Source organism: Geospiza fortis, unplaced genomic scaffold (assembly GCF_000277835.1).
Source record: "Geospiza fortis unplaced genomic scaffold, GeoFor_1.0 scaffold403, whole genome shotgun sequence".
Taxonomy (NCBI): Eukaryota; Metazoa; Chordata; class Aves; order Passeriformes; family Thraupidae; genus Geospiza; species Geospiza fortis.
Window position 1 is genome coordinate 742,425 of NW_005054336.1, and position 11,800 is coordinate 754,224.

An 11,800-nucleotide genomic window follows, 5' to 3' on the forward strand; every position below is an offset into this window, starting at 1 on the left:
TCCGTGCCCTCCGAAGGGACATCATCATAGTCTGCCTCCCCCAGGCAGTCCCTGGGGCTTAACAAGTAGTTCTCCCCACAGCTGCTCCAGTCCCCAGCATAGCGGTTGCTGGACGGGCTGTCGAGGCCGGCTGGCCTTGGTCTGAGCACCCCTGACATCTCGGCACCGCTCAGGTTCAGCACCTGGGGTCTCTGCCTCTTGGGCCTCAGGTAATTCAGGCAGGAGGAGTGCTCAGGAAACGCACTCAGATGTGCTGGTTCTTTGGCAGGCAAGTGATGCACTAGAAGAGAGAAGTTAAACCAGTCACAACTGAACCCATGCTGCAACAAAAAAGTCCATGGCAGCTGCCCACTGTCATCCCTTGATGTCCCACTAAGCATGCACAAATACATGCAATCTCACAGCCAACACCTTGCACATGTTTTGCCACTGTTTGATATAAAATAATTAGGACAAACTAATTTTCTCCTAATTTGAAGATTCATGCCAGATTCAAATTGCAGCAGAGAAGCCTTTCTAAAAGTAGAAACTCCCAGAATACCAATTAAATTCATTGTACAAGTTAATCACCATCCAGCTCTGGTCAAAGAAAAGCAAACTGCTCAGTTCACACACTTCATCCAGGCTAAGGAGTAACAGAAAGCAGGCACAGCAAAAGAGGTTAAAACTCAACAACAACACTACCACTGAGAAACACCTAGAGAAGCTAACAACACATTGAGCTGAGCTCTCGTGCTTCTCTTCTCCCCTGACGCTCTGTGCTATTGAAGGAGCTCCCCTGCAATAATTTCTCTGTGCAGCACAAGCAGAGGTACACTCACACAGGTTTGCTGGCAGCATTACCCGAGCTCACGAGTGCACAGTACAGTCACTGACAGGTTCCTCTGCTGTGACCCACTGCCCAAGGCAAACAGCACTGCTCTGCTCACTGACCTGGGCCTAGTAAGTATCTGAGCTGCAAACCTTCTGGTTTTATACACACCACTGCTTCTTGTAATGAGCAGCACAGACTTCCTATTCCCACTGACCACTGAAAAGACAGTGCACACAAACCCGTGCAGTTCACCACGTGAGCCCCTCCTTGTTAGACTCCCCACACACAAGCACAAAGATTCAGTCCTGAAATGTGCTCAATCCTTCTCCTTCTGGATCCACAGTGCAGGTCTCCAAGGGATTTTACTTTATGTCTTGCACAGTAACATGCAATAACTCTCACTGCTTTCTCCCCCCTTACTATAACAAGCCCCTTCTGTTCAGACTGTGCTCCATTAAGAGAAGGGCCATGGGTTAACAATAACTTGCCAGTGTTACACGGGCTGGCCAAACAAGGCCTATTTGTTTTCGCCTGGAAATATACGGAAATCAAAGTATTGCACAACACGTTGGTTATCAAGCTGTCTCAAACTGCAGGACATTAAATACAGCGGACTGTGATCCTTCCATTCAATCCAAGTGTGCTGTTTACACTGTGTGGTATTCATCTACTCAGGTCTCCGCATTTGTGTTTTACCTCTCTTTTAACACAATATCCTGCACAGTTCTGGCAAGCCAGGGGATAGGACTCAGCTTTTTCTTCTAAGTGAAGGAAAGCTCTACTACTTACCCTACTCGTACCCTCTTAGAGCAATACACAATCCTATGGGCAGAGCTGCATCCACTTGGTTTTCTAGTCCACAGCAGCCATGCCATAACCCATCCCCATGGTTTCAGGATTAGTTTCTGCACAGTATTTGCTGCCCAAACAGCTCTTGGTCTCCCTCCACCTACATGCCTCATCTCTCCTGCACAGACTCACTTATCTGACTGAAAGCTTCTTTTCATTTTTGGTGATCAGCAGCTTTGGAGCTGCCCACCTGCAGCTGACAAGTGAGCAGCAGCATCTTCAGTCACCTCAAACCCATCATGAAGTAGCAACATTTTCCTTATGCAAAGCTCTGCAAAAACAAGTAGAGGTTGCAGACCTCTTACTCTAAGGATATCTTCAATTCTGCCAAATTACAAGAGCGGAAATAAATTAACCCCATCAGGTCAAAGCTGAAGAGCAGGGAAAAAAAAAATCCCCCACCTCTCTAATACAGATGGGGAAACTTTAATGTCACTGAGTTGGTGTTTTCTAGTGTCTTTACTCACATAAAGTCTTCACTATTTCTTTCATTATACTCAAACATTGACACATTGTAAGAAAGCAATTAAAGCAACAAACTTCCCATTCAGCAAAGTGCCCAAATAGAAACTGTCATAATTTCTTTAGATTAACAGCGATGCCACAGCACCTCACATTTTAAGAATTCTGATGCTGCTCAATCATCCTGTGAATTAATGTACAGTGTCACACAGTGCAAACACACAGCAATGGTTTGATTTTTTTTCCTTGATCAAATGAAAGTACCTGGCCACAGCTGAAGTAAGTAGTGAAGAACCTCTATGTGCTTTTTGAAGTCCAGGGCACTAGCAAGCTCTTCTGAGTCTGTGAAGACTCTGTTGTTATGGTTGGTGGTCTCCTGCCTCTGGCTCAGCAACACAGGGCCAAAGCACACAGCTAAATTCTGGCACGTCATCTTATTCACTTCGTGGTAAGAAGCCACCAGTTTCAGGTGATCCAACAGCATCTTCAGGGTAGCCTAAAGAAACAAAATACTGCTCAGGAAACCAAACACTAGACAACAGTGGTGCTAGTCACAGCTCTAGAGAGAAAAGATCAAGGCTGATAGCTCTGGTTTTACTACCAACACCCATCAACAGAACATCCAAGTGCTCAATTAGAAAAGCTGCATTTGACTGTGACAGAGCAGACCAATTAAGACAGATTTTCTGGTAAAACTCAGTTTGTTTCTTATCTGAACTCAGTTTCACATAGATGAGTTTTCTCACAGTACATCAGGAAGGGAGGAGAGGCTGCAGAAGCAGCACAGATGATCCAGGTACATTAGAAAATACAGAAACCCTCGAGATGATGTCAGCATCTGAACAAGCTTCCAGGTAATTCCAGATACCGTGCAGGCCCCTCCCTCTCTCCCCCCAGAAGGGGCTGTGGTTTATGGTGCTACTCAGGAATTTGACAGGTAACAGTGCACAGCTCTCTTACACTGCACAGCATGGGAAGCAAAGGCTTTATTGCACATACTTAAGAAAGAGGAATGGATTTGCCCAGGTAATTCCAACATACAGATCAGAGAGCTCTGCAGAAGTGGAGCAGGACAACACACGGGAATTATCATTTATCTGATCTTGCAAAAGTAGAGATCACAGCCTTTCATTCAGTTTTAAAGAAACAATATAAAATGAAACCTAGAGGAAGTCCAGCAATGCAGACCTTCCAATTCATTGCAGCATGGAATATGTGGAGCATCACAAATGCAAGTGAACCACTTGATCTGATAAACAGTTCTGAGACATTTTATATCCAGTGTGAAAATGTTCCTTTAGTTTCTGAAGCTTGTGATTTATTTGAACGTGCTAACACTACTCACCTTCTCAACATCTGGCAGGCAATCCAGAAGGGCTGCTGTGTGCTCAGAGTCACTTGGGTCATTCTCACAACCACTGGCTGTCATTTTCAAGGGATTTTTCACCATTGCATCCAACACCGCTTCATAGAGCTGCTTGGTTATCAGGGGAGAGGGCAGCTCTCGCAGATAATCCTTTAGGACACCTAATGAGACACAACAGCTGCCTTTAACAAGCTGCAGATTCTCTTTGCAGCAATTTTTGGGAGCATTAAAGCACATCAACTGCACTCATTACACAAGAAAATCCTCTGTGTCAGTGCCAAACCTGGCACTCAGGAGTGAGGGATGGGAGGACAACACCAAAAGGGCACAGCAAAGAGGGGCTGGAGCACAGGGCTGCTGCATGTGCAGGAGTGAGGACGCGGGGCACCAGGTGAACATCTCCCCAAGCTTCCCTCCTTCAGGGTGAGGGGAGACAAGGAAAGGACTCAGAGCAGTCCACATCCCATCCAAGGAAAGGAGCTCCTACAAACATCAAAATCCAGCTTTCATACAAGTCTATCGGTTAGTTTTTCTTTTCTGTTTATTTTCAGCTATAAAATGATGAGCAAACATCCCAGTGCCAGGGGCACGTAGAGCAAAGCACATGGTGCCTTCTCACCCAGCCAAGCACAAACCAAACATGTCCTTATGAGAGAGAGCCACCAGCCCTGCTGCCCCTGGGCACCCTGCACGCCAGCACACCACTCCCTCCAGCTGTGACAGATGTGATCCACACCTTTGGGAGGCACTGCCTGAAGTGCCCAGCACAGAGGCCTCCCTGGGGCACAGAAACACTGCAGCGTTTCTGCAGCTGGGGTGTGCTGGGGCAGAGGCTGTTTCCAGGGACTGCAACAACCAGGCAAGCACCTCATTGACATCTATTCTTTCCAAAGAGGAATTGAGGTTTGCATTCTTGTAAGCTGGCTTTGGAACCTGGCTGATACTTCATTTTGAGAGGGGTTTCAGGATAAAATAACCCAAAATATTAAGGCTTCTAACAGCAGTCTCTGGAAAGGACATAGCAGGATGCTACCCAGGAGCAATATCCAATACAACCAACAAAAAATTGAAGGAAACAAGCCTGCTTCCCAGAAGTTTTCATTTTCCTTAAAAATTTGCTTTCTGTGCCACAAATATCTACTAATTTTAGCTAGATCACAACTGCATTTAAATACTTTGTTCGGAAGAAATGCTGGACTAAAAGAAACTGCTCAAAAGTAGATACTGCAGTTAACAAAACAGAAACAGTTTGAAAGGCAGATTTTTTTTAGCAGGCCCTCCTCACAACCTTGTAAAATCTCACATCACAGCAATTACCATCACACTGTGCCATTTAACAAAGCAACACTTTTCATCAACTCGAGCCTGTGTAACGGATCTGTAAAATGAACTGAACAGCGTGGGCTTTGTTACAAGGTAGTTTCTAACAAAGTACAGGGAACAGAAGCTAACATTTTGTCCTTCACACGCAGAATGCATGTAAGAGTTGTCTTCTACCTGTATAAATATTTTCATTTAAAAAAAAATCCTGTCCTTGCAGCAGTGCCCTGATCCTGAGCTGCCAAATCACCTCCTGCTGCAGCACGGGCAGGGGGCAGCCAGGCAAAACCATCTCTGCAGACACCACATGGCCTCCAGGAGCTCACTCTATGCTCAAAATGGGAACATCCCCTCAGGAACACAAAACATGAGAACAACCACTTTTTCCTGAAAAAATATTTCTCCCAGTGTTTCGGTGGGATTTTTTTGTTTGCTTTAAAAAGAATATGCACTTTTGGTACTTCTCCACTAAAGTGGCTAATTTTTGTTTAGTAACTTACTCATATTCCTCCCTTCCCACCAAATATTTTTTCTTCCCTGAATTTAGAGGCTCATGTTCCCTATGTGGATTAGCTGGTTAAAATATTTATGAAACAAATGGGGCAGATGCTGATGCTGTACAACATGATCTGGGATATTTTCCTTTTTTCCTAAGCAAAATATTAGCAAGAGATGCTGACTTCTATCAAGATCTCTGTTTCAGTTGTGCTTTTTTCGGAGGCAGAGGCTGAAATCAAAACCATCTTACAGTAGGAAATTATAAGTTCTAATCAAATTAGCTTATACTAATATAACAACTGTCTATTAATAATTATTTAGCAGAAATTGCTGCAATAACATCCACAATCATAGGACTGCCACCTGCCAAAGGACTTTCTCCTGTTCAGTTCCAGCTAACAGGATGGTTTGGGAGCCATGAATGCCCCTTGACCTTTTTAAATCCTTTTGTTATTCACTCAGCTAAATTAGCCCTCTAAGAGGCTGCTGTTATTTTTTTCCATGAATCTACGCTTCCTGCTGCTGCCAGCCCACTAGCACATTCCTCTTGACACAACCACACACAACAAATTTAGCCAGAGAGCAGAAATTGCCATCTTCATTAATTCCTCATTTTTCTGACCCACTGAACTGTTAAGAGCATTGCAAGCTTTATGCAGAGATATGAATTCACGTGGATGCCAACAGACACGATGCAACAACATGGCTACAGGTCAGTTCCATGAACTGCCTGCACGCCTCAGTTTGATCAATGATCCCACTTCACTGTGTGTCAGCTTGTGGCAATCCCAAGAGTATTTCTCACTCAAGGTTTAATCATTAAATGTTCATTCTTTAGTCTTTGGAGAGCTGTCAAAAAAAATATTATTCATCTTTTTGGAAAGGAGCACTACTCAAATTTCAAAAAGGACATAAGGCAGCACTTCAAATCAGCCAAGATTTATGCTGAGGATTCATATTCTGTGGAACACATGTTTTGGCTGATAGAACTATGAATCATGTGCATCAGCCTCAGCATTAAGTAATCAGGGGAAACATTCCCTCTCAACCCAACTCCCTAAGCACATGCAGTAAGTTTTGTGGGCTCTTTTATTCCTAGCACTAGGCACAGTGGCTAACTCAGCTGTCCACAAAACTGTAGTTTCCCCTGTCAATCCACAGTAGGCAGTTCCCAATAACTGGAGTGGCTGCATTTGGTCAGTGGAAGGTACAGATGCCAAGAGCCCTTCCCTCCCTGCTCCCCCAGCCCACAGAGCCCCCACAGTCAGTCCTTGCAGCACAATGCTGACACAGGCACTGCAGGCACCTGCACAGCACAGCTGCAGGGCTACCAGGGCAAAAAATCTGCTTTTCAGTGTAATTCCTTAAAGCTCTTTTCCCTTATAAGGAAAGCAGCACGTAAGTAAACTCTTGCAAGAGAACACAAACTAAAGGACACCCAATAGACTTTCTGTAAGGCAGAGAACAAAGCTGTGGTCTTTTCACTCTTGCAATGCAAACTCTGGATGCAAAATGATTTCATGGAACAATCTGATATTAGAAGTTCTCACCATTTTTTCTCATTAATTTATTTGTAAAGAGAAGAAAATGACCCCGTTTAAAAGATCATTTATACTTTTTACCTTTACTGGACACCTCTTTTATAAAAGCTGTATAACGTCAGAGTGAAACACTGGTGGGTTAAAGGCTGGATTTGACGATCTTTAAGGTCTTTTTAACCTAAACAATTCTATGATTCTATAAATACAAGTTTCTGACGCTGAGAATGCTGATACTTGTGACCAACATTGAACCCCACAGCAAAATCAGCCACGGCAAGTAAGGCAAACTGACTGGCTGCACACCCTGAACCAAGAGGTTCATGTAACTCAGTAAATGTCATCGGGTAGCATCTTCTGATAACATGTTGTATCATTATAAAATGTAATGAATAAAATTAATTCCCAATACATTGAAATGAAATAAACCTCCAAATAGGGTATAAATCTTCTATACAGCTGGATGTTGGATATTACAGAAAGGGTTTTGGCACAGAAAATTCATACCCCAACTACTGTTACATTTTCCATCCCTTGATATACAGGCAGTGAATGCTTCTGACTAATTTCTCAGAGCAACTGGCTTACTCAGTGATGCCTGAAATCAGATCAACTTTAGCTTACATCAAATATCAATAGTTATAAAACTGTTCCAGTTTTTAGCAAACCAGAAAAACCTCAACAACTTACTTCAGTTCTGCGGTGCAGCTCCTGTGAAGAGAGACATGTAAGGAGCTGATGCAGACAGGCTGCCCAGGACCTTCTTACCTTTGCCTGGAGCTTGCTGAGTGACACCAAGTGAAGGGCTACTCCAGGGAGCAGGAGAAAGCTCAGCAAGGTTTTTAAAAGCAGTGATCAAATGAAGGCGCTTTCCCACAGCTCTAACTAGCCTGCACAATACAAGGGGAAATCTGTTTCCATAACTCCTGCAGTCTCCAACATAAAGGGGAGAACAGCTGCTCCAAGGCAGCCCTGGGTCACATGGTGAGGATCCACCAGCACAGCAGAGGGGCCTGATCACAAAAAAGCTTTTCCAGATCTGCTCCAATACAAACCAATGGCAGAGATTTAAGCAGCTCCAAGACCCCAGCTCCTTTCAGACTGCCACTTCCCTCTGTACCTGGTGGAGCAGTTACAGGTCCCTCCATGTCCTCCCCTCCCTAAAAATCACTGCTGCTTCATCCATATTTACACCCCCACAGTACTTGCACTCATTCCCACCCAGCTTTCAGCAGAAGTTAAAAGCTTGTTAAAATGACAACAGAAAAAGAGTTCAAAGCACAATTTCCCCCTTTTAAAGGCACATGAGGAACATGCCACAACTCTGTTGGAAGAAAAGCAAGTAAATGTCTTACCTGTTATGACATTAATATCTGGGTACTCGCTCTCACAGAGAGTAACAGCCTTGCTGTCCCTCTCAAACGCCTCTCGAAGCTCCTTCTTCACCGCTGCCGAGCCACAGAGCCGGTACAGCCCCACCACCTGCAAGCACAAAGCACAGCCATGTCAGCACTGCCTGCCTGGGGACCAGTGACTGCACCCTGTGCTGTGCCATCAGAGAGCCCAGCAGCAGCAGCTGGTGACTGCACCCTGTGCTGTGCCATCAGAGAGCCCAGCAGCAGCAGCTGTTTGGGAATGTAGCTGGTTTTGCAGTTAGGCTGTCCCATCACCCCACACAGGACCAGACACCTCCCAGGACACAGGGGCTGGGAGCACTCAGAGAAGGATGCTCCTGTTTTCTCAACAGTCAACATGCTGAGCAGTGTTTTATCAACATAACACAAGTTCTAAATTGGAATGGCTTAATGTTTTGCTTTTATGCAGAATCAGGAAAGAAGTACAGATTAAGCATATATTTGCTTCTCACCCTACTTACTCAGATCATCATTATTTTTTCCTGGCATAATTGTTTAATTATACAAAATAGAATTCAAACTTCAGCAGAAAGAAGTGAGAAGTGTTTAGAGCTTTATGTAAGCAAAATTGCAGTACAAATACAGTCATTACTCATCAGCAGAAGAAAAAGTCACACAACGGACTCCATACCAAAAGTGAGGGAAGTTACAAATCAATTAATAAACCGACACAAACCCAAAATAAGTGAAAGCATTTTCCTACAGTATTGCATTATATAGTAAAAAAAAAAATTTTATACCCTTAACCAGAGTTTCAAGAAAATTGTAACTACTGCATTATTACACCTGTAAGATGTTGTTTTAAAGTTGACAAGATGCTGACTTCCATGTGTTTCAAATTATATTGAAAGTTTTCTGCAAAACAGCTATTATTTAGCATGCTTAAGGTGATAGGAGTGAAACCCACATCATTCTTGAACTAAACTGCCAGTTAAATCATGCACTTTCATGTACTGAAATTTTCCATTTTATCATTATTTGTCATTTTCCTCAGCACCACTTATGCAAAGTACTACTATGATCTTACAAAACTAAGTCTTAGAAATATTAATTTTATGTTAATTAGCATTATCGGCAGGTGTACGGAGCAGTAAAAGGTTAATTCAAAATTACCATGGACTCAAGACAAAAAATTATCCAAAACCAAGCCAAACAAAAGAGCCCCACCTGTACTGTTTTAAAACCATGAGAATGAAGGTATGCAAGAAAAGCATTTTTCTGGTCATATATTAATTGGAAAGTGACCCAATGGAATTTGTACTCCCCCATTCTCAAGACTGAATGATATGATCTAGTTCATGCCTAAGACATTTCCTTTAAACTTTTAAAGTTTCCTAATGCCACATCTGAAATTCAGGTGGAGATTATGCACCATGACAGTATTTGCAGTCTATAGGAAAGTCAAAAATGTCAGACAAGCATGTGGTTAAAAGAAGAAGTTAACAGTATATTTTGCAGTTTTGGTTCTCTCTGTGCAAATACAAAAATAGATTTCATGCTCAAAAGCATCAGGTACATTCAGATAACTCAAATCCCAATTGCTTCATTACCAGTGTTGCCTTGATTACCCAATATCATTTGCATGAATAGGTGCTAATAAGCCCATAATAAAGTGCTGAAACCATAGGACACATCTACTACAAAGAATAAAACTTCTCTTTTCCAGTAACTGCATGTTAGGAGAAGTATCCACAAGAAAAATCACACAGCTAATACCAGCGATGACTTTCAGCAAAAGAGCCACATGGAAGTTCCATTTCCCTCTATAGTTCATGACCTGGGTTATAAACAGCAGCGCTAATCTCATCACACCTGCAAGCATATCCAACCTGTCAGCAATTTAAAATAGTAACACTGGTAGGTGTGACTACTTCTCAATTTCACCTGAGTGAGAACAGATGCAAAAGACAAGGAGGGCTCACGCATGCTGTGGAACAGCAGGCAACAGTCCTCCCACCAGTTTCAAACTCATTGCCAAGGGGAACCTCTGAGCTTAAGACTGTGCATAGTCCTTCTTAACAGACCTCTTGTCTAACACCCATAACCAGTGATTTTTTCCATACCTCATTTTTCACACATATTTTTGTTCACTAGGTTACATCAACCAATAATGGGATGAAAAAAAGACACTGGGCACTTTTGCTTTGTAGCACTCCCAATTTTGAGGACAACCTGAAGAAAGACAAGGAGTGGCGGTGTGGGGAAAGAACTAATTCAGCCCCTCAGGGACTCGTGCTAATGCTGTGTACAAAGTGATGACAGACATGGGTCTCAGGTACACTGGCTTCAGACTCCACCAAAAGATGGGCTCACTGTGTCCCTGCACAGTGTGGGTTTGGGTTTGAGCAAACAGTGAACCATATCATTTTGGCATTCAAATGTGTGTCCCTACACACTGACCCATGTCTCAGGGGTCAGACATTCTCAAGTTCGCAACTGATCTCTGCTTTCTGAGGGTGACTCTACACACTGGGGGCTGCAGGTTTGTTTCACAAACCCCACTTCTAAAGCTCAGCTGGGAGCAGTTCTTGTGAGCAAGTGTACTCTCCTCTACAAATGCCAAGCTGGAAGTGCTGACTGCACACAGTCCTGTTATTCTTCCCACATTACAATAGCCAGTGTTCAATACACACAAGCAGCAAAGGAAAAAAAAATTGACTTGTAAAGATGTTTTTCATTTCCCCCATTTCCACTCACTATCTACACTGCAACAACAGCTATTTCAACACAGAAATACTGACAAAAGAGATTAAGATATGCACAGTACCTGACAGCCTCTCTTTTCAATCTCCAGAATGCATTTCTGCAACAAAAGTGGCACCATCAAGCCTGCGTTTTCCTTCTCCACAACTTTCCGAGCATCCACCCCAAACATCACAGGCTCACGGTCTGTGTCAAGGCCATCAAGAGAGTTTTCCCACTGCTCCATGAGTGACAGCTTGACATAAATAAGCCCCCTGGGCTCCAGTTTGACAGCCAGCTGATGTGTTTTGGTGACCCGAAAGAGAGTGGGAAGAGCCACAGTTCCATGACAACACACTCTGTTTTTCCGTGGGGTGGGTTCCCAGCTGAACACCACCAGCTTTAAGTGCTGAGCATTTTCGATTTCTATGTTGAATGTGTGGTCCATGTCAAGAAATGTTGTCCTACATGTGAGCAGGGCAGTCCTTGCTTTGTTTACTGAGTCAACCTGTATTGCACAAAAGACATCTTTTGAGTCTATTCGTGGTGGCTTTAAGTCTTCAGCACCATAAAAGTGAATGCTCATGAGTCCAGAGATGTACTGAGAGCACTTGGGTTGATCAGAAAAGTTGTAGTGTCTGAAGGCATCGATATCTATTTCGGGTTTACCACTGTTACTTGGAAGGCTCTCCTTTCCTTTCCCACACTTGGTGTCAGGTCTGTGTTTACCTGATTTTGTTATAAGTTCAGGAGAGTCACCATCACTGAGGTAACCGCCTTTGTTGAAGGATTTGGAGCTCCTCAAACTCTTCTTTTTGTAGGTGTGTTGTGAGGACACACTGCTGTCAAGATGGTA

At 43.5% G+C, this 11,800-nt stretch overlaps 1 protein-coding gene across 1 annotated transcript in view; it reads right to left on the reverse strand.

Annotated features, from left to right (window-relative positions):
• The window catches only part of SYDE2 (synapse defective Rho GTPase homolog 2), a 27,250-nt gene that overhangs the window by 2,173 nt on the left and 13,277 nt on the right, over positions 1-11,800 (reverse strand). Inside the window, 6 exon segments of the mRNA XM_031057860.1 lie at positions 1-2; positions 4-280; positions 2,390-2,621; positions 3,471-3,652; positions 8,203-8,329; positions 11,030-11,800. The exon segment at positions 1-2 is cut by the window's left edge and continues 2,173 nt beyond it; the exon segment at positions 11,030-11,800 is cut by the window's right edge and continues 13 nt beyond it. Coding sequence (XP_030913720.1) covers positions 1-2; positions 4-280; positions 2,390-2,621; positions 3,471-3,652; positions 8,203-8,329; positions 11,030-11,800 — 1,591 coding nt within the window.